The sequence below is a fragment of the Scatophagus argus genome, chromosome 20 (genome assembly GCF_020382885.2).
Source record: "Scatophagus argus isolate fScaArg1 chromosome 20, fScaArg1.pri, whole genome shotgun sequence".
Taxonomy (NCBI): domain Eukaryota; kingdom Metazoa; phylum Chordata; class Actinopteri; family Scatophagidae; genus Scatophagus; species Scatophagus argus.
Genome location: NC_058512.1, coordinates 16,190,790 through 16,218,622, shown reverse-complemented (window position 1 = coordinate 16,218,622; position 27,833 = coordinate 16,190,790). Strand labels below are relative to the sequence as shown.

Sequence of the window (27,833 nt, the reverse complement as noted above, 5' to 3'; positions counted from 1 at the left end):
TTGAACGCAACAATTTGATTGACAGCCCTGCCTTACCCAGTCAACAATAGAAACGGGAGTGGTTTGCGTCAATGTGCGACGGGGAGAGGGCGTGTCCGTAAGTCATAACGACCAATCAAGGAGCGGATGGGACTGCCGGAGCAGCTTGTGCTGGTGCGGAGGGGCGGGGCCGCTTTCATGAGCTGTGTGGAAAGCCAGTGAGTAAGAAAGCAGAGGGAGAGGAGAGAGGAAAAAAGAGACGGTGGGGATGTGTGTGAGTGTGCGGTGATCGTTCCTGCAGGTACAGTCAGAGCCGGATACGGGTTTTACAGCCGCACCAGACCGCGGCAAAACCGTCTCGGAGCCTGCGTCTCTCCTCCTCATCCCTTCCAAAAACCCTCCGCAATGTCTGGCGGAGGAGAGGTACGCGTCCTCCGCCAAGAGGCCGGGCAAGAGAGCCCGAGGATGCCGGCCTGGAAGCGAGAGATCCTGGAGAGGAGGAAAGCAAAGGGCGGCGGGTCTGGAGGACCCGGCTCCGTGGAGACAAGTCCCGGTGGTGCGGGCCCGCAGCGGGCAAACGGCGAGCTGATCGGAAATGTGAACGGCAGCAGCGGATCCCCTAGTGACAGCGGTGCGAGCGGCGGGTCCGGGCGGAACTACACCATCACCACAGCCAGTCAACACTTCACGAACAACAAAGAGCCACGGCCGATGGCCACAGGGAGGACGAGTTCAAGAGAGGACGACAGACAGGAGAGCCTAGTGCTACAAGAAAGCCTGGGCCCACTGGAGGAGAATCCGTTCATCAAGCTGGAGAAGGAGCGGAGGAGACGACAAGACCGAGAAAACGCCGCTCGTCCGGTCCAGCACATCCTTGAGCTGTACGGCAGCGTACCTGGGATACGGACTATCCGCGCAGAGAATATAATCATAATTGAGTCGGATCCGGATTACTTTCAGGAAACTGGAGGGCTAAAAAGCGGGTCCAAATGGCAGCAAAACGGTGTCAGTAGTTATAGCTCTCTGAACGATCTCCTGGACCGGAGAGGGAGTGCTGTTACTGAGATAAGAGCTAAGGAAGTGGTTATTTATGACACCACGTTAAGCAAGAGTGAGGAGAACCTGAGCACCCTGGGTCGCCCTGATCATGAGGTCTCATATGAGACAGGTGAGGGTCAAGGCAGGGTTAGCCGGATGCTGCAGAAGTTTGACAGCAACTACGGGAAGCTGCAGAAGAAGTCCCACAGCACAGAGAACCTGCTGGACCTGGATTGTAGTGCCAGCAGCAGGCCAAGACTCCGGCCCACACCACAGCCAGATCTGGTGCCAAAGCCCTGGCCAGGTCCTTCGGTCAGCAGCCAGCCATCTTCGCCTGTCTTCCAGAGTCCTTGCTCTTCCAAACCAAAGCCACAGTCCGCTGTCTCTGAGCTGGGAAGTCCCCAGCGCTCTGCCGGGCCCCCTCAGTCTGTGTCTTCCTTCCGTCAGAGGTTTGAGGAAAGTGGAAGCCGTGGTACTGCTGTCACACCCAGAGATGAGCCAGACAGGGGGCAAACCAAGCCCACCATAGAGAGAGACTGGGAGGGCGCAGAGGTGCCACCCAAACCCAAGGTGCCATGCTCTCCGGAGACCCTTCGTGCCCGTGCCGAGTGCCCCTCAAGCCCCTTGTCATCCAAGGTGTCGCAGTCTTCACCCGAGTTTGAGATTCGTCCCTCCCCAAAGCCAGACCTTGCCCAAATTCCTGATGGGGACACCCAGGCACGGGCCCTTGCAAACCTGCGCCTGCAGTCACGAAACTCCTTCACAGTGATCCCCAAGCGCCATCCTGCTGCCTCATCTGCAACAGGCAGCCCAACACCGTCCAGCCCGATCAAGTCTTCCCCCTCTCACAGAGTGGCAGAGGTGCCCACACCAGGAGTGCCAACCTCCCACAGCCCTATGCCTACTTTGACCCCTCCAAAGAGGAATGAGGAGAGGGAGGTCAAAACCCCTGCAAGGCCACTGAAGCCTGATCCTTCTCCTTCTGCTTCTACAAGTCCTGCGCCTCCTCCAGCCTCAGAACCTTTGTCTCCATCTCCTGCTCAAACCCCAACTCCATCCTCTCCACCTGCCCTGTCCTCACCCCCCTCTTCTCCAGCTGTCCCATCTTCACCTTCATTCTCTCCGGTTCCCTCAGACTCTCCTGTCCCTTCAACCCCCTCCCCAGCTCCAGAACAACCTTCTGTGGATCATTTGCCAGTAACAAACATAGATGACATTGACGTAGAGCTCCCGCAGCGTGTGCCTGCTCCTAGCCCTATGGTGCAAAGGAAGAAGGGGAACACCTTCACTGTGGTGCCTAAACGTAGAGTGGAACCCACGGCACAGCCAAGCTCACCTGAGCTCCAACAGGAAGCCTCAAACAAGGCTCCACCAGGATCCACACCCCCACAGGCCCCGTATGCTCATCTGGGATCCCTCCTAAAGAAACGTTACCCCGCTGTGGAGGAGATTGAGGTCATCGGTGGTTATCTTTCTCTTGCAAAGTCCTGCCTCTCCAAGACTGGCTCCACCGGCAAGAAGGTGAGAGCAAATACTGAATCAAACATTGTGGCTTTGTTGACAGGTTTTACAGTTGTACTCTGAGCACGTAGAGGGCACACACACAGTAGTTGGTCAGTTGATAAGTGAAACAATTTGTTTTCAACTTAGTAATTTATTAAAAAATTCCCACAAAATAGCTGGGTTTAGATTCTCAGATGTGAGGATTTGCTGGCTTTCTCTGTTTTATATCACTGTTAACAAATATCCATCCAAAAGCCACTTGAACACATCACATTAAAATGTTCTGACTAACTGATAAATTTAATCAAAACCACACAAGGCGGATTAATGTGTGAAAATAACTGTTATGCGCAGTCCTAATTGTTAGATCATAGTTCTTCAGTGGAAATAAACACATCGACTCTGCAGCACAGAGTATGAATGTTATTGTGTGCTCCCAGTCTTAATGCATAACATGTGCCAAATCTTCCCAGAGGGATCATTAAAGTTTCCTCTGATCTAAATTTAGTAGCCATGCATCACACAGGAAAGACTTTTTTGTTTTCTTTTTACCACTGTGCATCTGTCACTTTACTGTTCTCTAACCAAGTCACTGCACGCCGCTCACCTGTGCTTTTTAAGGATTCAAGCAGCACTTCTACCTTATGGTTATTCAGTTATTTTCATGAGTTGTGGTGTGAGTGAGGGTGTCTGCTATCCTAAATCTCCACATCCCATCACTTGACCTGCTCTCAGTGCTGATGGATTAAAAGCGTGTGTTTACACAGCCACTTGGAACGACACACAGGGCTTTTTTCCTGTGGATTGCCGTCCCACAAAGGCATGTTATTTGTCACAGTGCGCATTATTGGGTTAGGTGGCCCTCCAAGCCTATTGACTGAACAATCTCATCAAGGCTGTATTGAGTTCTCAGGATTTGGCTCAGGGACTCGGGCCAGCTCTGACATGTTCCAGAGTCTGAGGAAAACATTTATTGGTTCTTTCAGGGTTGAATTCATCTGTGTTCAGGTCCTAGATCATAATTAAATGATAACAATGTGTGCGTTTTGGGCATTACTTTGTGTTATAATTATAATCAAATATTTGGTGCTTGCTTGGCTGAGGTCTCGCAGCAAATTGCTACTGTTTCTTCTGTATTAGGGATTAATTAAATATCAGAGGGTGTTTCTAATTAATTTTGCGAGATGCTGCAGGCTGCTTTCACATTCTGCTGTGGATCAGTGTGAGCGTCGGATCAGTGTTTATGTTGCTCTCTGTCTCTATGTGGCTTGCATTTTTACCTTATATAACACATTATTTCGTGCATCATGGTGGTTTACATGGTCGGGGTGTGGAGCATGTAACCACAGCATCCTGGGTTTGAGTCCAGCCTAGGCTCACGTCATTCCTCATCCTTCCTCTTAGTCTGCTGTACTCTGCCTGCCAAGTAGAACAAGCATTTCCACAGTTTGAAGATGCATTCAGTTACATCACAACTCTACCCTTTGTGATCTACAAAGCACCATGTTGCCTCTAATGCTGAATATTTTGAGCCTTTTGGCAGCCTCTCAGATGTTGGCCAGCAGTCCCGTTTCCTTGAACTGGTCTGCTGTAATCTTGTAGGTAAATCCAGCTACCTCTTACAACCAGACCAGGAAGCTCAGACTACTCACAATTTTATCATGTGGAAACGGTGACTAACAGATGCATTTTATTGAAATTATACATGACATCTGTACTGTGCAGGGCTGGGAATTGAGCTAGTTTGATTATTTTTTGGTCATTTTATTTAGGCAGAGGTCTTGTATTGATATGAAAATGATTCAGATCAGTTTTGTAGAAAATCCTGTTTATATATCTCAAGGTAATTTATCAGAAAAGTATTGTTTTGGCATCTGGACTGAAATCTTATCAACATACTGATAGCAGTATCAAAACATTTCAATCGGGCCTCAGCGCTCAGTTAAAAACTCAAAACCAGAATGCTAAAAATTCTTCACATTTCATTGTAATTCAGCATCACATTTTGGGGGATTTTATCTAGAATTTAAAACAAAGTTCTGTAGGTGTGAGCATTGCTTGCGGCAGATCATGACTTTATAATGACAGATTTAGATTGCTGACTTGTGTGAGTATGTCTAACCCATGCAACCTGGTTGTGGTGTATGCATTTTTTATTGTGTGCACATCATGAGTCATGTGGACTGCCAGTGACCGTGGCCATGAGACATGAACACATTGTGTCCTCTGTCCTTGTTGCTTTCTCCTTTTGTTTTCTGTCTACTCTTCTTCATCATCATCATCTTTGTCAAGGCCCAGTTTTTTTTTTCTTTTCTTTTCTGGGCAGGGCTGCGCAGGCAATTACAAAAGCATCGAGGCTCGGCCTGCCTGTATAATTTGTGTGGAATTTTAGTTCAGTGCCGCTTCTGTGTGAGAGCAGCCTCCGAGAATGGCCTCAGCTCAGCTTTTGGTCTGGGACCGGGTTTTTTGAGCGCTCTTTTTCCAACAAAACCAAACCTTTTTTTTTTTTTTACGAGGAACTTGGCTGAAAAAGAATGTTCCATATGCACGTCAGGGCTTGAAAACCAAATCAGATCATCAACTCTTCCTCTAAATTTTCCAAAAATATTTCACTGTATCCGCACTCTCTTGCCACATGTCATGATTTTTGAACTGAGACTTAAGACTTGCATGAGTGCTGAATGCAGGATCACATCCCGTACAGTCTTTCCTCTCCTCTTTGTTGCTCCACAAGCACCGCTGTTTTTTTTTTATTCTCTACCCACAGTGCACTGCTTTATTCCTATGTGGTGGTAGTTAATAAGGCCTGTCCCCTTGCTTCCAGCTTCCTGTGATCTCCTCCTTTCTGTTGGGGAAGGAATTGTGGAAGAGCTATGTAGGTCAAGTGCAGCTTCTTGTACCGCATCAGTCCCGCATTTGCATAAAATTGACTTGGGTTTTCTAGTAAAATAAACGAGCCAGGACCGACTCAGTTTTTATCGGTAGTGTGATTGGACTGGGCTCTCTTGACTTAAACTAGGCAGAAATGACAGATTGTTTTATTTCCCCTTTGTCGAGGAGAGGGAGACACTGATGGGGGCAGAGTGGTTTGTTTTTGAAGTGTCTGCTCCCTATGACTGGTTATTAAGGGAAAAGGCAGGCGGACCCATGTGTTTGTCAGTACAACATCCAGAGAGTGAGAGAGAGGAAGAGATTATATGCCCTTACCCACCTTTTTCTAACGTTAAATTCACACAGAGGAACCTCTTGTATGACTAATTTTTAAACTGCTGCAGCATATTTACTGTAATTATGACCATTCTGTCAAGCTAATGATTAGGTTTGGTCACGCTTGCTGAAAGCGGTACTTTTAGAGATGTATGACTCTCAGTCTGATGGAACCTAGGACTTTTTAAGATCTGTTATATTTATCCTAAATCAGCATAAGGCTATGATTGAACTAACCTGTGTAATGGTGCTTCCATGCCTATTCTGTTTGGTACAGATTGGAGCAGCTCTTCACTTAGGCTGCTGTGAAAGCTGTTAGTGAAACTCTGGTGAAGAGCTGAGCCGAGGCCGCTGGTAGAAGAGGGTCTCGGTGCAGTTCCAATCTGGTGTGGTTTGCATGTACTGTGAAAGTAAAGCAGAACAGCCACAGGAATTTATGAGGGTAGATATACGAGTCTGAGCATTAATTCAAAAACTAAACAGCCATCCATACATCCATCTACTGATAATGTTAAACGACGAGGACGTGAAACTGAGTGTGTTTACTGGCACCAACACCAAACTTTATAACTACAATTAGCCCACTCCACGAGACAAACTTCAGGGTTTCCCCCCAACTTCAGTCAGTTGCGACAGCTTATCTCCATATAAACTAATTGGCGCCTAGCAGCAGAAATCAAAATACAAAACTGAAAGTAATTTACAATGGCTGAATTGACCATGTTCTGCCACTCTGGAAACTCCTAAACTCCTAACCTGAAATATAAAAAATTCCAGTGTCAGTATGTGTTATGTGGATTCACATGAACAGATCCACCACAGCCAGTGGTGAAAATACATTCCCATCCATAGATATCTGAAGACACCTGATAAGGTTGTTGGCAACCACTGTCCAAAATGGTCTGTATTTATGTTGTAAGACCATTTGGTAACCTTGGTAATGCTTATACCCCTCAGTGACAAAGTGACTCCAGTTCCAGTCTCTGAAAATGCTCATGATCAGTCAGAATGCTCATCTTTATGTCACTAGATTAGACAAATACTCACAGAGAGCACAGTAAAGCCAGTCACTGAAAGTCAACAACTGTCAGTCCATGTAGCACTAACAATGCAGGGTGGTTTGTTTGTTTTCCTTGTAGACTAAATTAAAATAACCTTTGGCATGAAAGCATCCTAAATTTAAAATAAACTGTGCACTGATGTGCAACTGTAGTACTCAGTGTAGTATTAAATACATATTCACTGTGTATGTATCGATGCCATACATTGGTGCAGCAAGATAGCTACAGGTTAGCTGCTCTCCTAGGAATAAAACTTTAGTGTTTGAAAAAAATAGAGCTGCAATGATGGCTTCTTTTTTAAAAAAGTGATCAGGTTTTTGCAGCATTGAGTATGTCCCTGTACCTTTGTACATGATCTACAACCATGTTTAGAAAACACTGCTTTTGATTCCTTGTTGCTAAATGTCATGCATACAGCAGGTTAAAAATACCCAAACCTAAATGGTTAAAAGCCCTCTGTAACACAGGAAGGCCAATGAAAGGGCACACTCCTACATTTACATTGTGCGCCTGGGCTACAGGTGTGAAAGTCCATTGTGTTTAATTATTTACCACCCAGCAGACATTCCCCATCTCTCCTCCCTTACACTTCCTGAAAACCTACTGCCCCACCCCCTTGTGTTTAAAAAAAGTGTGTTTTTAAAGCTCGCTGGCTATCCTGAGTGCTTTTTTTTCTTTGTAAAGGCTGAGGTGAGGCAACAGGACAATGTTTCAGATTGGGCGTGTGTTAAAGCTGAGTTCTCTCTAAGAGGAATAGCCCTTGGACAGTGCATTTATAAAGTTAGTAAATTATATGTAGCAGTCACTTTATTCCACTACAACAATATCCATTGAGTCCGGTCCCAGTCTATAATATTCTTTGCCACAGTAGGTCTTTTTCCAGAGAGTCAAGTAATGCTGTCCTGTAGACAAAAACAAAAATGTTTTTTAAGATCTCTGATGTTGCCTTGTGCATCCCTGAAGTTAATTCTTATCTGGGCAACACCCGCCAATCAAGACATACAAAAACAGAAATCAGCTGTTCTGATGGAAATGAAACTTCTAAGGAGACCAGTATTCTGGGTTAAGTTGCACAAACAGTTTTTTATTTACATGTCCAGCATTAGAATGAATGTGTAGTAGTTTTTTTTGGCTTCTTGATGATTTTAAGTCAAATATTCATACTCCTTTTGACTTTGCTTTGGTCTCCACCAACTCCAGATAAAAAACATCTAGCTCTCAAGCTGCTTAAAGCCTCACTATGTTCATTAGCTACCTGCTAACTTTGTTTGTCAGACAACTGGTGCTGGGCATGTAGTTTACATTGAGGGTTTTTTTTCGATGAAAACAAAAACAAGGTGATAAGAGCGGTGAGACTCAACCAAAACAGGTAGGCAGGTAAGAGGGCCCAAACAGGGAATTTGCATTACAGTGTACTAAATGAAAATCAGACATCAGAGAGTTTCACATATGAGAATTCATTTTTCTTGCTTCTTCTTGTAACACAAAGGTTGTCACATTACCTCCAAATAAGGTTTGAGAGATTAGATCTCATTGTGCCCATGTTGGGTACGTTCACATCTGCAAGTGCTGTCTGCAGATCACCCAAGACTCTTTCATGCCAAGTGTGAGTGGCCTTTGACTCACAGTGCAAACAGGACTTAGCCTCTCACAGACTGTCACAGGAGAGAGGTGTTAGTTCTGTTTTTATTACTGACGTGACGAGCAGTGCAAATATGGTTTCCTCTTAAAAAGCGTGTCATTTCTTCTAGGGCTTCTGCGGCTTGCAGGATGTGAATGTGGACATGCGCACACACACACACACACACACACACACGTATGCACACACGTACACAAGGACAGTGACTTGTTTTTGCTTAATAAACACCCACATACAAACACACACTTGCAGGTTTCCCACACAGCCCTCAGGCACATGTGCAACCCTGCAAAGTCAGTGTAATTAGAATTCAGCCAGCAAAGCCCTACTATCATAGTCATGTTTAATTCAGTGTGTGTGTGTGTGTGTGTGTGTTTGTAGAGTGCATGGGTAAGAAGATGAAGAGACTAAAAACAGAGGACATTAACAGACGGGGCTTTTTGAAAGTTTATAAAAAGAAATAGAGTGGGCGAGTGAAAGAGGCACGTAAAAGCCATTGACTTTCAATACGCGTAGTGTGTTTTCTACCATCTGCTTTGACATACGTCTTTCCTGGATCAATTTGTTGATTTGTATTGATAATTGGAACCTAAAATCTTTAGTAAAACCCACCCAGCTTGTCTTGATGACAGAAGAATGCATCCAGTTCTGGATTACAAACACAAAACACTTCATGTGGTGCTTTTTGTGCCTAATGTAAATTTTATTCAAATACTCCATGGATGCTGTGTGGATTCTACTTCAATGTGTGAATCATTGATGCCCTTAATAATTTGTTTTCCTGTTTACATTGTCTAAAGCTGTATGTCTTCCTGCCATATTTGTCTGTCTCTCTCTGGCTGCCTGTCTCAGTCGCTCTCCCGTTTCTCTCTATCACATATCCATGGCGCTTGTCACCGGGGCAACAAGGGCCATGGCTATGCTATCCTGTCATTAGGATTTCAGGATAAGGACACACATGCTCTCTGTGTCTCACACACACACACAGACTCGTTGTTACATCAGGATAGACGCTGTAGGTTTTGTAATTGGCGGATATGTGTTTGTCAACCATGCAATGTCCCTCATGAAACTGAAATATCTTCTAATACACACGTTTGAAAAGGTTCCCTTGTGAGCACATTCTGTAATCATCAAACCTAAAATCAGTGTTTCTGTGGGTGGAGACCCAAACAGTTGAGCCCTCCGATGTTTAACAGAGGACTGGGGTGTTCTCATAAAGCCCAGTTTGAAGCCAAAGTCAGTTATTATAGTACAGTTTCTATTTCCGTTTACACAACTGCTTTAATCTCTTCTGCTGTCTTATTGCCTTGGATGATTTTATTCAAACTTATTACGTCTACATAATTGATATTTGAAACTTTACGAAATTGATTGATATACTGTATGTGAAATCTTTCTGGGGGTGTACATAAACACATAACAGTAAGAGTCAACAGCCATGCCAGTGGTTCTCTGAGGCCGTGGTGCCTATGCTCAGTGCTAATTAGGAATGCAGATTTTCCTAACAGATAATCAATAATCTGTTGGAGCTGTATTTTAAGGCAATCTCACAATATTGACATTGAGCTTTGTCCTCTTATACAGTGTAATGCTCCCATTCTGGACAGTGTTTTGCATGGTTTGGTCCTCTTCATCTTGCCTCACCTTTTTCCAAACCCTGGTTCTATAAAAAGAACTAAATACCAGGAAGAAAAGATGGTGAGTTCAGTAAGACGCCAAAAAGAGCCATATACCAATTTCCTGGTTATGTGACCCATTGAATATTTGAGATGCTGATTTGAGATGATAGCAGCTTCCTTTTGCTACCTGTCACGGTGCTAAGCCAGGTTGAACACCCTGGAATCCACTCTGCGCAGAAATAAGACTTACACTGTTCCTATCTTACCATGATATCACTTCCAAGAGGTTAAGAAATAGAAGATAAAACGTTTCTCTGAGTTATATCCTCACTCCTGATCTAGTGAGCAGGATCCTGTCCTTTCCTTTGTCCAGACTGTGGCTTTATAGACACGCCTGACATCTACATTCAATACAGAGGTGAGCTTGTATGTACTGAGTGCCCTGAATGCTCCCAAAATGACAGCGTGTGTCACTTCCTGATAGGTTTCAATCTCCACCCTGCAGGTATCACCTTACATATAAAATGTGTGCATTTCTATTGGTCTGTGCCAGCTTAATTTATCGGCAAAAACGTTCTTAGCTGGGACAAAGTGCAGTTCCATTGGTCCGAGGCAGATCTTTATGTCTCCTCTTCCATATCCATTTCTTATCGGTCAGATAAACACTCACGCTCTCGTATTTACGCATGGCTACAAAGGGCATACTACTGCAGCGCTGACTCACACAGTCTTGAGACATGGCAGTGTAAACGCAGATTTTCACATTTTGTCCTGCTTGTTTGCCCGTGCCTCCATTCAGAGCTGCGAGCAGCAACCACCCACAAGTGTCGCTGAGTTTCCACAGTTCCACATCAGTGTTGTGCATGGATGCAGCACTTGAAGCTTTTCCACATGAATGATGAATTTGTTTAACCTCGTGTGAGATGAGGAAACCTGACAACACCTACCTAAGTGCATGTTCATCACGATCTGAATCTACTACAGAGATTACCTGAAATATTTACTGAAATATTTTGGAAGGTGTGATATCTTGGGTCAGAGCTGGACATCTCAGGACTGAACCCCTGCATCTAAATTTGATTTGCTTGCCCTACCTGTTTTAAGCTCACTGAAGGTAATTTGCTATTAAGATGTGTTATTGGCATCTGGGTGTTGTTAGTGTACAGCAAATGACTCATAATTACAGTAAAGAATGTATTTACAGGTATGATCACTGCGCTACACCATAAATAAATTCATGTTTTGAATATAATCTGGGCTCAGTTTCAGTCAAGCAGAACTTTGTTCCTCTTCTAGCAGTTTTTTATTTGTTTAAAGTAGTGTGTGCTTTTAGTTGTGGCATTATTGTGCACACAGCAGAGTCAGTCACTGCTGTAAATAACACAAAGCACATTTTACGGCACAAGAAATTATTGTGGCTGTTGTCTCACTGTCTTCAAAGTTCCCTAAAGCTTAAATTGAGCTCAGAAATATGACGGCATATTTAAGGTGATTTGTGTTTTAGGTCTTTGTGGTGCTTCTCAGGGAGTGACCTAATCTTTTCTTTCAATATGCCATAGCCGTAAAAACAGATTTTCTCCCTTGCCTCTTGTGTTGCCTATCCATACAGGTAGTACAGATTTGAAGACTTCTGTCTGTGAGATTTCTGCCTCCACCCAAGTACAAATACAGTTGGTGATGAGTGGAATTTTGTTCATCATTTCCATTGGGGTGGGTGATGTTAAAATTCTTTTTTCTTTTTCTATCCGTGGGGTTTGTGTGTCAGGCTACATACAGGGTAGATGAAAGGGTTTTGCTTGCTTTGTTTTTCATATTTAAAAAAATAGTTTCATCCCTATTTTTAATTCCAAGTTAATATTGAAACACATAATCTGTGTACTCTGTGTAGTAAAGATGCACAGAACAGAACATTATTAATCATGAAGTGTCAGGTTTCTTGTTGCCACAGAGACTTTGCTACTAAACTTAAAAAAAAGTGTCATATTTCTATTGGATGACTGATAGTGATTTTATGGTACGCACAGATCAGCTACAACATGTGATAACTGTGATCACCTCGTTACAATGCGGTGCTGTTGAATGTCCTTCTCATAATGTCACACAGTGGTGGTGTTTTATATCTCTCATCCTGAAACACTTCAGCCAACGTCAGCCTCATGCATCACAACACCCACCAACAAACCACCTATTAAACCTGAATATCTCATTCATTATTTGGTGTTGGAGGAGGTCTGTCTGTAATTCCCCCTCCTGCTTGAAGTGTTTATGCTCAGTTAGGTTGAAAACATCACATACAACTCCAGATGTCAGAATATTCTTCCATCAAGTGGTGCGGCTGTAGAAAGGTTGCTGGGTGGGTTCGTGTTCACGTCTTAAATGTAGGACGTGATAAAAAAAAAAAAAAAACAAAGAGCAGACTTTTGAAATGTGATGTGAATATCTTCTATGTCTGATCATTACTGATGCGCACAGCACTTTGTCTCCCTAAATGAAGTCCGCTGGTTCACTACATGCTTTGTTGGAGTCCATGTAGGCTTCACTGTCCCTCTTTTTAAGAGCTAACGCAGCTGCAGCTAAACTCCTCAGCCGGTTCATTGTGGTGCTGTTCTAATATTATCCACCTGGCAAGAGATTAGCTCTAATCAGGCACCTGGTCAGTCTCCTCCAGGCAAGAACACACCTTAAGTCCCATCACAGGACTTTAAAGTGCCACGTTAGGTATGGTGTTCTGGTAGAAATTTGGTTTGATTTATGCAATATAAAGGGATCACATGCTTTTTTTTTTACACACACTGTAAATGAGCTGGTGCGCAGGCTTTACCAACAAAGTACACGCCCCGTGTCACCTGTCCCCGCTGAGATAAGTATGGAAACCTGTTTTAAGGACTAGCACACCCAGTGAGGCACACATCACGTAGATACAAACGCTCACATGCTGCTGCGCCCTCCTTGTTAGAAGAGCTGAGCTATTGTGTCGCAGGAACCACTTTTTCACCAAACGAGGACAGGCCATGCTGGGTGGCCTGGAAAAAAATTCCTGGCACAGCTCCCATCTCGCCTGTTGGCCAATGCACTTTCATGAAGACATAATCTCATCTGCTGACTCTCTCCTTCCCTCACTTCTTCTTTTGCAGGAAATAGTATTTACTCAGCTCAGTGTCTGGTTATGTCAAAGCTGCTGCAGCAGCTCCCGACTCTGCAGACAAACTCCTAACAAGTCGTTTTCATTCTGTATTCAGCTTCATAACCCATGTTTGGTTTTTTTCAGAACAAGCAGAAAAACTGCCACAGAGCTAAAATGATTCTTCTAGCTTCCTGAACATTTTGATAGAGCTGCAAGAATTTCTTTCTTTCTCTTTTCTTATTTTTTATGAAGCACAATGAGGGCTATTTTTTCCAGTCCACATTGTCTCGTGTTTTTAACCCAGACGCCAGTGTTTTTTTTCTCTTTTTTTTTTCAGTAAATAGCCTTGCTTGTAATATACACAGGTCAATGAACTTGGAAACCAGTCATATTGTAAGACTTAATATATTAAATGACCTGTTTTAATACTGATGCCAACCTAATAATAACCTAAAAATTACAGTCTGTATAACATCAAATTACATCTCAGAGAGCTTCTCACACATGTACGCATGCACATCCTGCAATACACAGTCAGTCTCTGATAAATGTAAGACAAAAAGTCAGTTGTTGGTGGCCTGTTTGTGCTGCAGCTTCCTGTCTGAGTGCCCTGTGATGAATGAGAAAGACGGCAGGGCTGAGTCCGGGCCCCTGTTGGCCCGTCCCACAGCCTGAGGATGGAAGACAAATCACTTCTGCCTCCATCATGCAGGCTTCTATCATAGGGATGAAAAAGACATGCAACTGAGGCTCAGAAGTGAGCCGCAGCAGCCTGGGAGACATTTTTATATGTACAGATCACAGTTCTGTTACCCCCAATTTTTTGTTCCTTTTCCTTTTCCTCAAAGTCTTTATACTGCTGCAGCTAAAATGTAAAGCCAGACAGAGGACATGGACTAAGGCATTGCAGGGGAGTCTCATTTAACAAGAGTCTCATGTGATAAGAGGAGTGACAGACCAGACAAAAAGAAAAGTGAAAGACCGTGAAAGAGGAAGTGAACCCAGCTGCTAGTCTGATTTATTGATGGGCTTGCTTTTGGCATCCCGAGACTTCCTGTAAGACAGGATGCCATCTTAGCAAGGAAACACTTTTTGTGGTGTAAGATTTAACACAGGAACTAAAAAAAACGGGTTTAGGGCTTAAAAATAGACGATGCAAGTATCTTTGCACAGGATTTGATTTGTTTGTGGATTGTACTGTTACGGTTGCTCAGTACTAATATGTAAACCTAATTTGACTGTCAAACAAACAAAAAACAAAACTGTTACTTAAACAAGCTCTGTTAATGTTACAGTAGTACTACTGTTTTGGTCAGTACTGAAAGTCAGGAGTGTCACTTGCCTTGAATTATTTCCAATGAAAATAAAGGTGCGATGCTGAAAAAACAGAGGGACGGTTTCTCTCATGTCACATCTATGTGCACTTATTATAGCAGACAGGTGAGGTTCACAGTATGGTTATATCTATATTGTTGTGTTTTTTTAAATATACGTAACCTTTTCAACTGCAATAAACTGTAAAACTAAGTAACAGAATAGAAATATGAAACAGTTGATGTGCTGTGGGTAAAATCCAAAGAAATGTACCCTAAACATTAAATTACTTCACATTAGGTATTAAGTGTTGTCAAGCCCGTGTAGTAATATCCTTCATCCAATCATGTGACCTCATCCTTGCTTGTGAGGGACTGAACCTTTCGAGGGTTTCCTACCCAGTCATGATACCATCCGCTTTGACCGGTGAACTTGTTTTAACTTGAGGTGTTTTCTGAGCAGTACGCAGTCTTTCTCAGTCTGTTCATGTTCCTGTTCCCAATTGTTTGAAAGTCGTTGCTGGCATCAAGTTCAGATTATGAAGCTGATGAGGTAAAACATTGAATATTTTTCCCTAATGAGAGAAAAGGGATTAGTGAATTATCATGTTCTGATTTATTCACGTTCCAGCTTTTTTGGAATCAGGTTTGTAGCTCACTGGGTTGGCAGTTTGACCTGTGAACCGTCGTCCTCTTCCACACTGCCACCTGACCTGAATACCAATGTGAATGCAAAACAATACAGCCATCTTTTTTGATATTATCTCAACTGAGGTAATTATCAACCCTTGTTCTTAGTGTGCAGTCTTGAATGAAATTGCCATCCTTTATTTAATTATAGGCCCTCATTCTCAATATACAGACCGTTGTCCAGTTGTTCTGAATCTATGGACTTTCCTCCAGAATCCATAGAAACTCAATCTGGAATCTACTTCATCATGAATCTGGTGACTTTCCACCTTATAAAGACTTTTGTTTCATTTCTGTAGACAGTTGGTGGAACCTCCAGACTCCCTCCCCAAATCGTTAAACTGACCTGAAGACCTGTGTGCCCGTCTATATACACTTGTCCATAATTTTTCCGCTATTGGCTTTTGTTTGTCAGCCTCCATGTGACATCATTTTTAGACATGCTTACTTGTTGTGAATCTATTTCCCTTTGTCTTTAATGTATAGACCCTCATTCTTAATCTATAGACACTTGTCCCTGAGCTACAGTCCTAAACCTTAAGACCATCACTGTGAGTTTACAGGTTTTTATCTTTAATTTAGACCCTTGTCTAGAAGCTTTAGAACCTTGTCCTTGATCTGTGGACCATCTCATGCTAAATTTGTAGGCCCTGGTCCTTTATTCATGGATAATCATCCTGAGTGTATAGACTCTCATTTTGAATCCGTGGACACTCATCTCCTTGTCCTGAATCTGTCAACCTTGTTTTAGTCTATAGACTTTATCTCTCTTCTCTTGCATTTATAGACCTTCATCTTTGATCAATAGATTTCCAAGTAGACCTTTTAGGCTCTCACTTATCTATAGACCCTTGTTTGTAACCTGTATTTCTTCATCCTTAACCTATAGATCCTCTCTAGGCTCTAGACTCTTCTACACTCTTGTTTTACTCCAGAATCTATAGGCACTTACTTTCAGTCTTCATAGCCGCAATTCTGAAAATCTCATCTTCAGTCTATAAATTCTCATTTGAATGCAGCGAATCTAGTGAAAAAGAGAATAGTATGCAAATCCATACATCCATCCATTTTCTATACCGCTTATCCGTCAGGGTCGCGGGGGATCTGGAGCCTATCCCAGCTGACTACGGGCGAGAGGCGGGGTACACCCCGGACTGGTTTTGGTATTGTGGGAGGAAGCCGGAGTACCCAGAGAAAAAAACCCACACAGGCACAGGGAGAACATGCAAACTCCACATAGAAGGGCCCAGACCGGGATTCGAACCTGGGACCCTCTTGCTATGAAGCGACAGTGCTAACCACTGCACTGCACGGTGCCGCCCAGTATGCAAATCCAATATTTTTAAAGACTTGTAAAGAGACTTTGTCTTTTATAGCAGATTCTGTGGTGTCTGTAAAAGTGAGGAAATTTGTTTCATTTCAAGGTTATTGAGTAAGAAGCACTGCGGAAAAAAAGTTGTGGTTCCGTGCATACTCTTTGACAGGCAGACTCACTGACTAGTGTAAAAGCTTTCTCCCCACCATCACAGATCTCACCATGATTAGTGATAGGACAGAAGAAAAACTGAAAGGGATGCTGAACATGCATGACATTTTGAATATGAGGTTACATGTGTGAAACCTGACTAGTTTTGAGTAGGAAGCAGTGTTGCTGGCTTGTGGCCTTGTGATGGAGATTAGGACAGATTTAGATCACGGCCTGCAGAGTAAATGGAGCCAGGTACTGTATGTTAAGAGCAGTCAGCTGACGGACAAACCTACTGTTAAATATGTGTGTGTGTGTATATTGGCTGTCATCTCCATGGCAACTCAGAAGAAAAAAAATAAAACCTTTCTGAGTATGAAACGCCTACATGTGTCTAAAATACATGAACAGCAACTTACTAGAAACCAGCTGTGGTCTTTTTGTCATTCTAAAACTGTGCCTATCGGGTTTGGTCCCAAAAGAGAAACGAAGACTGCACTAGAAAATAAATCAGGTGCCTACAAAAAGTTAGCAGAAATTGAAACTTAGCAAAAGAAAAATTCCCTTCCAAAAGCAACTTAAATGATCTCCTGAAAATTGCATTGGAGCAGCAACTTCTCAGAGAGTCTGTCGCATCCCTCTTCTGTAGGAGTGAGATGTCGTCTCTGAGAATAAATGCCAGTCGGTGTGCTTGCTGACAGCTAAAACCACCAACGTCTCTGGTCACGGAGTGCAAGGGCCTGTTTCACCCCATGAATCCATGTTTGCAGACCAGTGAAGCATTGCCAGGCAGACATGTCTTACAGGGAACTCTCTGAGACAATCAATCACAGGCCCCAAGCTCCTGCGTGGTCACCACCTGTTCCACTTACACGACATTCAAAGTACATTACATGACGCAGCAGACGGGCCTAAACAAACCTCAGCTGGCTCTCCAAGAACTCTAATTAAAAGCACTGTTGAATAAATTATGAGATACTCGGTTGGTGTTGAGCTAAACTGGCATGACTGCACAGTTGGCAAAGGGCTGAGACATGTGAAAATGTACAGTATGGATGGTTTTGTTACAGAGCAATAAGGAAGTAATAATGTGTTAATGTTTACTGTGCTCATAAAATCGTCACCATCTTGAAAGAGACGGAAGGAGGGTGACGTCAGTGTTGTGTTAGAATCTGTGCTTTGAAATGAGAAGATATCCGATGCCTTTAAATCTTGGCTGATGTTCGTAAAGTTTGGCCCCTCAGCCAGACAATTCAGCAAGCAAACAGTGAGCAGCGGGTGGTTTGTTTTCTTGGTAAACACATCTGGCTCGTGTGCAGAAGTCGTACAAATTGCTGCTGGGGGCCCTTGAAACTGAAGGGGCCTGCAGCAGCAATTTTAAGATGGATTCTGTGTTCTTATTACAGTGTTATCAAATACCAAAACATGGAGAGAGGCTAATGTGTGTGGATCATTAGGTTTAAAAAAAATCTTATTTAGCATTTTCTGAAGCTTATACTAAGCTTGTGGATTTGAAGGCATGATATTCAGTTAACTGTGCACAGTGTGGTGTGGGGTTAAATCTTCCATAGGGCTCCCAAAATGCTTGAACCACCAGCCCTGTGTAAAGTGACCAAAGAGGGTAATGAGTGTTTGAGATGTCAACAGTGGCCTTTTGGAGAACAAATGAATTTTGTGATCTGTACGTCTTATCAGGAATCTGCCGTACCCTGTTGTCTCCTTAATTTTCCTTGCAACTAGGTTTTGTTTTTTTTTTTTTTACCAACCACAACCAGTAGTTACTGATGTTTGGCTGGTGGCTGGTGTTGTTGTCTTTATATAGTGCCAGGGAAGTGAAATTAAAATGTGGAGGCAGGGGAAATCAGCGGCCTACCCATTGGAGCTATTTGTTCTGTTGGCTGTCTCTCTCAGGGTTGTTTTTTTATTCATTAATTAGGAAAACACTTTATGTAGAAAGCAAAAAAGAAAAAGATTATTGGCCAAATCAAAGCAGTACAATCTTCCATTAATATCAACGACAATAGATAATTGCTTGTTCTAACGTTGTTGTTGTCTATGTCTGCGTCTTTTGCAGCTCAAGATCTCATTCAATGAGTCGAGTCTCCATAGTACGTATGAGTATCCATCGGAGAGCAGCGTGTGGGACAGCGGGGATGAGGACGAGGAGGACAAACGAGACGAGAAGGTATCGGACGAACAGCCGAGCATGGTGGGGCGCATCCACATCCCTCGACCCAGTTTCACCGGCTCGCCCACGCACACGACCAACAGCAACGGTGAGACAACGTGGAATGTGACGGAGGGAGGAAACGCAGCTCATTTTATGTTTCTGTGGGGAAAGTGTGGGTCAGATGTCCAGTGGCAAGTTTAAAATGTCTGGCACTTTGGTCTGAATGACTGTTGGCCACAATGCTGTAACATTTCCTGCAGATACTCACTGCCCTTAAAGGATGACGGTTTATGATCATTTTGGTGGTGGTCTGACGTAACCAAGGTATCTTGAAAATGATTGGCCTGATGTCTCTTTACTTTCACTGTTGATGCTATATCTGCTGACTCTTTTATCTTTGGCCCTGAAGCAACCATTATGCCAAAATGTCTGCTTGTAGTACCAGATACTAACATGCCAAATCTAAACTGTGGCAGGATTGTCATGAAATTTACTGTGCACTTTCATGCTCCTCAAGGGATAAACGTTTTCCATACAAATCATGCAATCAAGTCTGTTCATGCAGCACTTTTGTAAAAGCAAGAATTAGCAGAAGGCTCCTCTGGGATGCACCAAGAAAAAAATATAAAAATATTGAGGAAATTAAATCAGAAGCAGGGGCAAGAGAAAAGAAAACATGAAACGGAGAACAGTTTAACGCAGTGGTGAGAGTAAATAAATAAAATGTGAAAAGAGAACAGGATCAACAGCAATTACTTAATGTCACAAAAGATGACAGATTTGCAGCAAAACGGTGTCATATAGTGTTCTTTTATTTGGGCAAGAGGCACAAGGATCTAATGTGGGAGGCTCAGTGTTTGGCCCTTGTCAACCAAATGAAGACATTAGTGGAGGTGGGAGAGGACTGTCTGATTCTATTATTCCTAATCAGTTTACATATAGCAGCCCATCCCTTAATACCTGCCTTGAAAAGCTGTTAACGGAGTCATGGAAGCTGAGTTTAGTTTTGTGACGTTTAAAATGTCTTTCTGTGTCCACCAACCCTTTTTATTTAGCCTCAGAGTTTTTCTTTTACACTTTATGTGGGACGGTCGTAGAAAACGCACATAAAATCCCTGTTTTCCGCCCTTGAAGCTGGTACCCTCATGTGCATTTGATGGCGCAGACATTAGCTTTGACGACAGAGACCTCTACTGGACATATTGCAAACTACATCTAATAAAACATGGTTGAATAAATGTACGGTAGGTGTGTGTGCTATTAAAAATGACAAGATTAAGTTTCATCAGCTTTGCAAAAAGGGGAAATAATTGAAGTTTAACATTATCAACAACATGTGGAGAAAATTTCTGAACATTTTAGTGACACTGTGTCCTCATATTGTCGGCAGACCTTTCCAATTACGTCCCCAAGCACTCTGTGGACTTCAGTGCCTGGCAGGAGCACAAACATGATGACAGTGTTTACCAGGAGGACACCACTTCCCAGCAGACACAGATGACAGAGGAAGTCATGGTGAGAGACAACATTTCCATTCCGTGCATCAAACCTAAAGCTTTTTACGGTTTCTGATTTAGAGTGGAGTACCAGGTGCCGTCTGCTCTCGACTGGGTCCTAGCTTGCATTTGCAGCAGTGATTCTGTGGAGTTTGCGTTGTCTCCTATTGTTCTACATTTTACTCAAACATACTGAAGAAGTTTTTGAATTTTAGTCTTTTATACTTATGAAATAATGAAAAATGAACATCATCTGACCAGTAGTCCCAAAACAGACTGAGAAAAGCAACTGATTGTATTCAGCATTTTACATCAAACAACATTTTATTCAAGGAAGAGCAAATAACTTGAGAGAGACAGGAGGTTCCGATCTTGTGATTTGGTATATTATGGATTGTGCCTTTAAGTGTGCACTTTTATAAATTCAAGGATTCAAGGAACTTTATTGTCATACCAGCTCACATTCACATGCTTATGGTACGAAATTAGGACTCAGGTCCCGGGAGCAGTAAGTGACTATAAAAATATAAAGTACGATTCAGATTAAAGGTCATAATTTTGTTGTTTTTGTGGTGCAGTACAGGGTGAAAAATAAACCAAGTTATGCAGACTACTACAGCTTCGGTTTATAATATTATTCAGCCATAAGTTGAGCTTCATTTCAAGCCTGAATAGTGGGAAAGGGGTCTTCAAAAGTTTTAAATGTAATGAATGAATGATGAATCCTATCAACACCGAGTCTGTGGGAAATTGGGTTCAGCTTGTTACCGAAAAGGACTGAAACGCAAAATTTGGCATTTCCATCCATTTTAAACATTTAAGCTTTGTCTTTTCTCCTCAGCTCACCCCGGCAGACAGCTCCTCCCTGTCTGACTACAGCAGCGAACCTGCTCTTTACTTTTGATCAGTCGCACCAGTCGTACCTGTACGGTAGCATCACACCTGTGGGACCAGACTGCAGCGAGATCTGTCACACCTGGGCCTAAACTGCCTCCAGCTCCATACACTCCAGCTGTCTCTAAGCACATCTTCCTGATCAGTCAGGAAACACGTTTTGTTATGGGGTTCATTTTTTTTGTTTTGGAGGGAGGGGGGGTCTGATTTACTGCCACGGTACCACTGCACGCCACGTTACCAACTGCATATCAGAGCAGAACTGCTTTCTGCCAGGCTGCCACTATTCCGTTCCCACCTTCTTCCGGGCCTGATGCAACAAATCCAAAAGCAGCTGGACTGTCTTCCCCCTTCGAATCTGGACAGTTGACCTGTCATCCTCCCCTCTGACAGAATCGAATCCGCCCTCAAAATCTAGAGAGATGTCAGTCTTCCTCTCCAGACTCTGGAAGAAGTTCCCTCCTGCAGTTCTCTGTCTCTTCAGCATTGCTGCAGGTTTTTGGGGGTTAGATGTTGAGAAGCGAAAGAGCTGAAAGTGAGTGATCGAACTAAAAGAACAGGAAGCTGCCAGTGCCCATTTGTAGGTAAGGCCGCGTAACAGAGTTCAGTGTTAGCATGGAAACATGTCATTAGTTGTGTAGATTGTTGGCAGGCTCAAAGACATAAAAAATGGTAAAAGGGTGCCACAACTGTAGTTTTTTTTGTGTCTTTTTTTTTTGTACCTGCATGTTTTGATTTCAGCCAACAGCTTTGTTGGTTCTCCTTTACTGTAAAGCTTCTGTATGCCTTTTAGTTTTCTTTTCTGGCAAACTCTGCTGTATCGAAGCTGCTGGACGTTCAATAGGAAAGTCTTTTAATGGCAAGCAAACTTCAACACACACTCCCTTTTTTCACAATAAGGGAGGCAAAATATGCACCCCAGGGAAGACTTCTGTCAATCAGCAGCAACTCTGATTTCTGATTGAAGCGCTTGAAAAAGTGACCTTGGCCAATAATGTCTGTATGTCCGTGTTGCTGGCAATGACAAACAAAAAATCATCATACTGTAGAATGTTTCTGTGTCCTGTGTATCGAAAGCTGTCAGAGCTCCTGACGGCTTTTCTTCTGGCTTCTCGTGTATTTATTCCTGCTTAAAGTTGAAGTTTGCATGTCTGCTCATGTACAAAAGACATTTTTGTAAAGACAAATTTGCTGGCCAGGACGGAACCGGGCTGGCGCAAACGGCTCCACCGGATCTCTCTTTGTTTTTTGTTTTTCCCAGTCGGACCTCATGTACTTAAACATTCCACAGAGAAAGAAGCCGGTCTATTGAAGTAATGAAGGCAGTGGTTGTGATCATTCATACTGTGGCATGTCTGTGGGAGAGAATGCAAGATTGTGTGTGTGTTTGAAAGAATACGTAATTTTTTTTAAAGATTGTTTTATATACGAGAATGCATGAAATTTCCAGATGATTTTTTTTTTTAAACTCATAATGCCAACCAATTAAAGTGTTGCTGTAACAGCCTCACAATCATTCTTTTACGCACGCAGCATCGACCCTTTGGCCAGTATTGTTGTACAGTTTCCACCATATTTTCATAAGATGTATTTCTTACTCCTGTCTTTTTTTTTTTTTTTATAATTTCTCTTTAATTTTGTCTTTTTCCAATGAATATAGGAATTGTCTGTTTTGTCTGGAGTCTTGGATATTCATAGTGTTTGCACTGTTATGCTTTTAGCTTTGTTTTGCACCTCATGAGAAGGACCGGAGTAGGCGACAGAGGAAATGTGCTCTTAAAAAAAACAAAAACAAACAACGTCTAGTTGGAGAGTTTGGTTTCAGAACAATAGTCCCTATTAGCACCTGCTTTTATACATCCATTGATTGTATGTCACATACAGGAGATGGGTAAGAATTCTGAGCCCTTTGTTTGGCAGAGTAACAATTTGTTAGACTGCAGCTATGAGGTTTTTTTTGGATTATCAAAATGAATGAGTGGCATTTTGAAATAGAACTCTTCAGCTGTACATGATGAACGCACTGCCGATGAATGCCATGTCCGCTTTTTTCTATTTTTTATTTTTTTTTCAGTTTGCCACAGCCTTGCATCAAGAGTCTTAAGATTGTCGGCCTTGATGCTGTGACCACAAACTGTAGCAAAAATGTAGTTTCTCACACAGGTCCATGGCATCATCTTACCCCCAGATCACCCCTCAGATCTGTTTATTTTTTTGTTCTAAGACCTGAGGTGTCTCAATCTAATGTACAGAACTTTAAAGGACCATACCAGTGATTTTAACATGTTTTAGCCCATTTAGTACAGGTCATATACACTTTGCATTTTTACAAGCCTTTGTACAAACCGTGCTACTGTGGTTTAAACATTTGAATGTATGTTTTTATGCATTTCAGCTGTCTGCTCAATTTCCTACAGCATGAAGAGCTCACAGTGAACATCAGGTCCCATCATGGATCTGGAAAAAATCCTACCTTCTTTTTTATTTTATTTAATTTTTTTGTACAGAACACTCCTTCACTTAACAAGAGACTAAATTGCTCAAGTTAGATGTTAAACGCAAGCAGCAGAACAAGAATTTTTGCAGTCTCAAATTATGAATCTGAGTGAGTGTTCAGACCTCAGCACCACAGACACATTTCAGTCGGTTCCAAAAATCGGTATCCACCTCCAAAATGTTTTGACTTTTTGAATGAATCTGCACTTAAACTACATCACCATGCATTACAATTATTTAGGGTTAACTATAATGGGACAGACAAATTAATGCAGACTTGATGTTCACTGTGGGGGATTACACATCTCAAGCAAGGTTCTTGACAGTCTAGTATTTGTTTTCATACCTGGTGGAAATTAATGGAAATGGGAGGAAAAACACAAAACCTCATAGCCTGAAAAAAGTCAGCCAAAATGTGAAGTACACAAGAATTGTAATTAAGGGGCTAAAGCTCCCCAAATACACTGGTGTGGTTCTTGAAGTTTCATTTTGCCCAGAGACAGCCTCTCTTGGACCTGCTGTGGAATCGTAGCATAACGGTCACATGCCACGCCTGTGGATCCATCTGCAGAAGCTGCTGCCTTCAGCGACCAAAACCCCAAAGAGGACGTCTACTCTTTGTGGGAATCTTCAGCTCTGTGGCTTTCTGTGAAACTGAAGGACCAAACAAGGCAGAATAAATTGCGTGAATCTTCACCAGCGAGAACTTTTCTGATGCCCGTTGCTGGGACAGAAACACACGATTTGACTTCTGAAGTGTACATGCGGTCTCTTGCCGCAATGTTTTCCCATCTGTCAACTCCTGTTGCAAAGTGAGCAGTTTGTGTTGGTCGCAGTGTATCAACTCTGTGGTAGAAGCTCCATCCTGTTCCCCCTTTACTTTTTCCCTTGTCTGTAAATCTACATCGCTGCAGAAGTGCTTACTGTAAAGCTATTGTCAATGATTTGGGCAAGTTAAAAAAAAACAAACAAACAAAGTGATGTCATACTTGTACAAATTAAAGCTCAATAAATAGGAGACCTGAACAAGTGTTAATACTGTATATGTGTCATTTCCGCTCTAAGGAAAACAGAATTGTGGTTGAAAAAAACATTACATACTTTACACTGCAAAACCAGGATGTTAAAGTCAGTCATGTGACAACCTGATTCAGCTATTAACAATTTGCTCTGATGTCTGTTTTGTCGAAAAAGGAAGAGTCACAGGGGTGATGTAAGAAATACATTTATTAGAATAAGGAACTTTCCATAAATCAAATATATTACAAATAGTCCAGAGTCAAGTACAAGCTGTGTTAAGTGAAGAGTCAAGTGTCTTGTGGTCAAAATGAGAATTCAGTGACCTTTCATTGCCATTAGTACTCCTTCCACAGGGGCTCTGTGGCTTTACTGAGGTTTCCTGCCTCCTGCTTCAGGACACTCAGAAGAGACTGGGAACTCTCCAAGATCTAAAGGTGGACCAAAAAAAAAAAAAGTCAAATTAAATATACTGCAGAGACTTCAAATTAGAGGAAGTAACATTACTTAGATGACGTACAGCTGATAATGTAGCAGAAGCAATTTAAAAAGGGGGGTGAGGTGCAGCTGACTCTCTTGTTGTTTTTTAATAAGAGCAACTCTGGGGTGTTTGTTTGCAGTGATTAGTGCAAGCGCTCTGGGAGTTCAGCCTGGGTAGGTAAGTGGGATGTGCCAGGTATGTGATATGAAACTACTGCACAAGGACAACATGGTGGAATGTCAGTAACTACAAGGTAGAAACCACAGAGGAAAAAATAACGATGTACCAAAAGGTAGCAGAGTCAATTTGCTGCCCACATAAGGATATAAATGGTGAAATGGCTAAAAGTTGGGTTGATGTTCCTATGGAAACCCAGCCATATTAAATGGTGTTTTAACTAGAGATGAACACCACACTATTATTGGTTATTTATCTGCCAATAATTCAACTATAGCCAGAACAGCCAGCTGTAAACAGAGTCAGTACTAAAAAGTTACATTGCTTTCATTGACTTAACAAGTGCAGCGTCTACATACTCTGATACAACAGGTGGTGGCATACACCTCTAAACTTGTTTTCTGATCCACAAACAAAAAACACGAAGGAAAGTTCACTTTAATTACGGATTCACCTGCTGATTATTTTCTTAATAATGTCTGAAAATGGTGGAAAAAGCTCAGCCCAGTTAATGGTCTTCAGAGATCTTCTTTTGTGTGGTATACACTCATTACATCAGCAGACAACAACATGCAAGCTAAAAACAACCAGTTTTAAATAAATATTAAATATCTTTCCTTAAAAGAAAGATGATTCCAAGACGCTTTTATAACCTACCGGATTGTCTTGTACTCAGTCCTTTTGGACTGGACAAAAAATAAAGTGTAGTTTCTGAACAATAACAATATTTTAGACAGTAAAGACACACACCTTGGTGTATGCAGCCTCAGTCTCTGCGATGGTGCGGTCATAAGTGGCGCGGGTGGCGAGTCTTTGTTGCAGGCTCTTATCGACCCTGCTCAGCTTCTCTGAGAGGACTCGAATGTCGTGCTGCAGCCGGTCCTTCTCCTCTTCCTCCAGCTTGATCTGACGGTTCAACTCCTCCCGCCTGGAGCGCAGATCCTCAATACCTGATGGAGACAAAAAGGTTCATTACACAGGATCAGCTTAGGCCAGTGGCAGATGCTCCTGTGTCTGTGTGATGATGGGGCTCTTACTATAGCTGATAGTTATTTGACAATAATTTGGATATTGAGTTAATTGTTTTAAGTGACATCGATGTAAAGAAGAATTTGTTTGAGTTTGAAGTGTTAGTCAGACAAAACAAACTATTTGAAGACCTTGAGCTCTAGGAGTTGACAATTAATCTAATAAACAATCAACACATTTAATGGTTAAGAAAAATAACAGCTGAAGCACACAGAGAAAAAGCATTTGTCTATCTCAGGGAATTAATGTCCTTAATTTGCTACAAAGGTCGGTTAGTGCCAACGTAGCTGCGGCACTTGCTGGCTCTGCTGAGGGTTAAAGGCTGATTTCCAGGTGAGATCATAAGCTGTATACGGTAGGTTAATCAGATTGTACAGTAGCATCCTGTTTGCTGGTTAAAGTAGCTGCAAGGTCAAGAATTACAACAATAAAATCAGAGCGGAGAATATACTCCAAAATATACTACAAAATGAGTTTAACGCAAGACACTGAAGTATCTTTGTGGTCTGGAGGGAGGCGGAAGACCGCCATAACTGTCACCTGCAGGTAAAAAGCAGCATCACAGTATTTACGACTACCCACTCATCGATAGCAGACAAGAAAAACAAGTCACTTACATTTGACAAGTTCATTGTTATAAGTCTGCAGAGCAGCAGCTTGCTGGGTCATGCTGGCTTTCAGCTAGCGTCCACCTGACTAACAGTATAATACACCCGTGGTAAGACACCGCTTGAGCTAGCTACTTGTTTCCCAAACTTTCGCCAGTTCTACTTCTCTTCTCATCTGTTTCGCTAAGCTAATTGCACCAGAGGCCCGACATCTAGTTAACTAAAGATACAGGCGGTTTTCCTCGGAAAAGTGTTTTAGACAAAGCGCCCATACGTGGCGGGTTTCCAGGACGACAGAACCAAATCTCCTACCGGATATTTTACGGACATACAGACTGAACTATTTTTGCCTAACCAACGAATCAACGAAGGCAGCTTGGAGTCTAATAGCCAATCAGAGGCAGAGTAGGGAGGGTCATAATCATCATAATTAGCATCTTCTTCTTCTTCCTCTTTAAATAGTGGTTCTTTTAAGGTGCATACCGCCACCTACTGTACAGTAGAACGCAATAAGGTTTTTGCTTTACATTATTATATGCTTGAAAAGTCAGACATTCTCCTTTCTACAGTATGGCACATTTCATTGCAATTAAATTCATTGAGCTAGCCTTACATTAAAATGTGAATGCAGAATGCAGAGTCACTGAAAGACAAACCCACTCTCAAAAATAATCTACAGAGGACATATGGACAAACAAAGACACATAAAGTAGCTCATCAGAAAATCGAAATAGGTGTCAGCTTGCCTACCTTTGCCGCTTGCTTGAAAGTGGACACAGATGTGACAGATCTCACTTCATCAGGTCGTTTGTTCCAGGGAACAG

General features: G+C 42.5%; 2 protein-coding genes across 2 annotated transcripts; one reads left to right on the top strand and one right to left on the bottom strand.

Annotated features, from left to right (window-relative positions):
• The first annotated feature begins 169 nt into the window (after positions 1-169).
• On the top strand, positions 170-24,733 carry tprn (taperin). The gene is made up of 4 exons (XM_046374772.1): positions 170-2,538; positions 18,716-18,917; positions 20,202-20,326; positions 21,149-24,733. Exons 1-4 carry the CDS (start codon positions 385-387, stop codon positions 21,209-21,211), a joined length of 2,544 nt encoding a protein of 847 aa, XP_046230728.1. The 5' UTR covers positions 170-384; the 3' UTR covers positions 21,212-24,733.
• A 173-nt stretch (positions 24,734-24,906) lies between these two features.
• ssna1 (Sjogren syndrome nuclear autoantigen 1) lies at positions 24,907-27,350 on the bottom strand. Its single transcript, XM_046374773.1, has 3 exons — positions 27,019-27,350; positions 26,123-26,322; positions 24,907-25,145 (listed from the first exon to the last, which is right to left on the bottom strand). Exons 1-3 carry the CDS (start codon positions 27,068-27,070, stop codon positions 25,053-25,055), a joined length of 345 nt encoding a protein of 114 aa, XP_046230729.1. The 5' UTR covers positions 27,071-27,350; the 3' UTR covers positions 24,907-25,052.
• Positions 27,351-27,833: the final 483 nt, after the last annotated feature.